This window comes from Perkinsus marinus, assembly GCF_000006405.1.
Source record: "Perkinsus marinus ATCC 50983 genomic scaffold scf_1104296933640, whole genome shotgun sequence".
Lineage (NCBI taxonomy): Eukaryota > Perkinsozoa > Perkinsida > Perkinsidae > Perkinsus > Perkinsus marinus.
This window is the reverse complement of record NW_003215089.1, coordinates 1-1,481: the sequence shown is the minus strand read 5'-3', so window position 1 is coordinate 1,481 and position 1,481 is coordinate 1. Positions and strand designations below refer to the sequence as shown.

The window sequence follows — 1,481 nt, the reverse complement described above, 5'->3', positions numbered from 1 at the left end:
ACGATGACGGAGAGCCAGTGAAGAACTGGCGGTGTGTCTTCATAACAGAACCGGGTGAACCGAAAGTACACACATAACACAACAACTGAGACTCTGTTCCCATACACGCAATTCAATTCAATTCAATTCCATTCAATTCAAGCTGATTCAAATCTTATTGTGGGCCATAGGCCAATCGCCCTCTCACAACAATGCTACTAGCAAATACTGCCAAAAATGACTACGGCATACAACCAGCCTGGCTGATACTATCAGCTGTCTCGGGTCCCAGTGTGTGAATGCACTAACAAAGCTTCTCCCAGTGCGGACGAAGCCATCCAGCATAACGGCGCTCTCAGAGAAATCCAGAAATCCTGGAGCAGAATGCAGAGTACGACACTGTCGTAACGACAGTGACGAACCCGAGGTGAGAATTTTTTCTGGGTGGGGTAGCATGTAAGTGGTGGCAGCTTGAATCCCAGTTTCGATCTTGTTAGAATTCACCATCCAGTAACCTCCACACCACGGTGAGGTACTGGGACCAGTATGGTATGAACGCAACGTCACTGGCGGCCAGTTACTGGCCCGTTGACAACGGGCCGTTGTGCAACTTGCGAATTGCGAACATCTCGCACGCGCTCGCCTTGACGTAACGTCAGTGACGTTCGATATCAAAAAAAGTGTCAGGATGCGAGAAAGCTCGCATTTTTTTCGGCCTTACGGCCGAGAAGGTTTCCTAAGACGCCTATTTACGTTTTCGGACTTTCTTTTGGGGTGATGTTGGAGAAAAAGACGATTTTGTACAATAATTCCCCAAATAAGGTCTATTATTCCCCTTTTTGACCAGTCATTATTCCCGGGAACTAAAACGGGAATTATTGGGGAAGGGAAGAATGGTTCTTCCTCAGCCTTCAGCCACTCTGTTCTTAACTGCGCGTTTCTTGCAGTAGTTCCGTTCTCCATATGCCTCGACTCGGAATGAAGTACCATAAGACTACGGAAGTCGAACGGACGAGGATTTTAGAGGCTCGTGCTAACGGTCAATGTCCTTATGCTATTGGAAAAGCTCACGGCATCCCCCGGTCAACAATCACATCTATCCTCAAGCGTGATACCGCCAAATATGAGAGACGCGGCGATCATCGGCAAGCCAAGATCACAGATGAGATCAAAGCTTACCTGGAGGAGCGGATTGAGGCTAAGGCTGATTGCACCTTACGAGAGCTGAAAGATGAGATTCATGTATTCTTCAATGTCGACGTCACCGAGCAAGCTATTGGTAATGCTCTTGATGGCATGTCCTACACGGTCAAGGAATTGCGCCCTATGAGCGTCACTGTCAACAATGATGTCAACAAGAATAAAAGGTTTGAATATGCTCAGAAGATAATGGGTCTTCAAGGCAACGGCCACCGAACCTACTGGATGGATGAGAGTAATGTTAATATTCACTGTAATCGCTCTAATGGACGCGCCAAATTAGTCCATTTGCATCGCACACG

The 1,481-nt window shown here is 47.3% G+C and overlaps 1 protein-coding gene across 1 annotated transcript; it reads left to right on the top strand.

The window, feature by feature from the left end:
• Window positions 1–942: 942 nt before the first annotated feature.
• Window positions 943–1,414, top strand: Pmar_PMAR022679 (conserved hypothetical protein; the record flags this gene model as incomplete). Its single annotated transcript, XM_002785169.1, has 1 exon — window positions 943–1,414. A coding segment is annotated over one exon (472 nt), but the record flags the coding sequence as incomplete, so codon positions are not given.
• Between the last annotated feature and the right edge of the window lie 67 nt (window positions 1,415–1,481).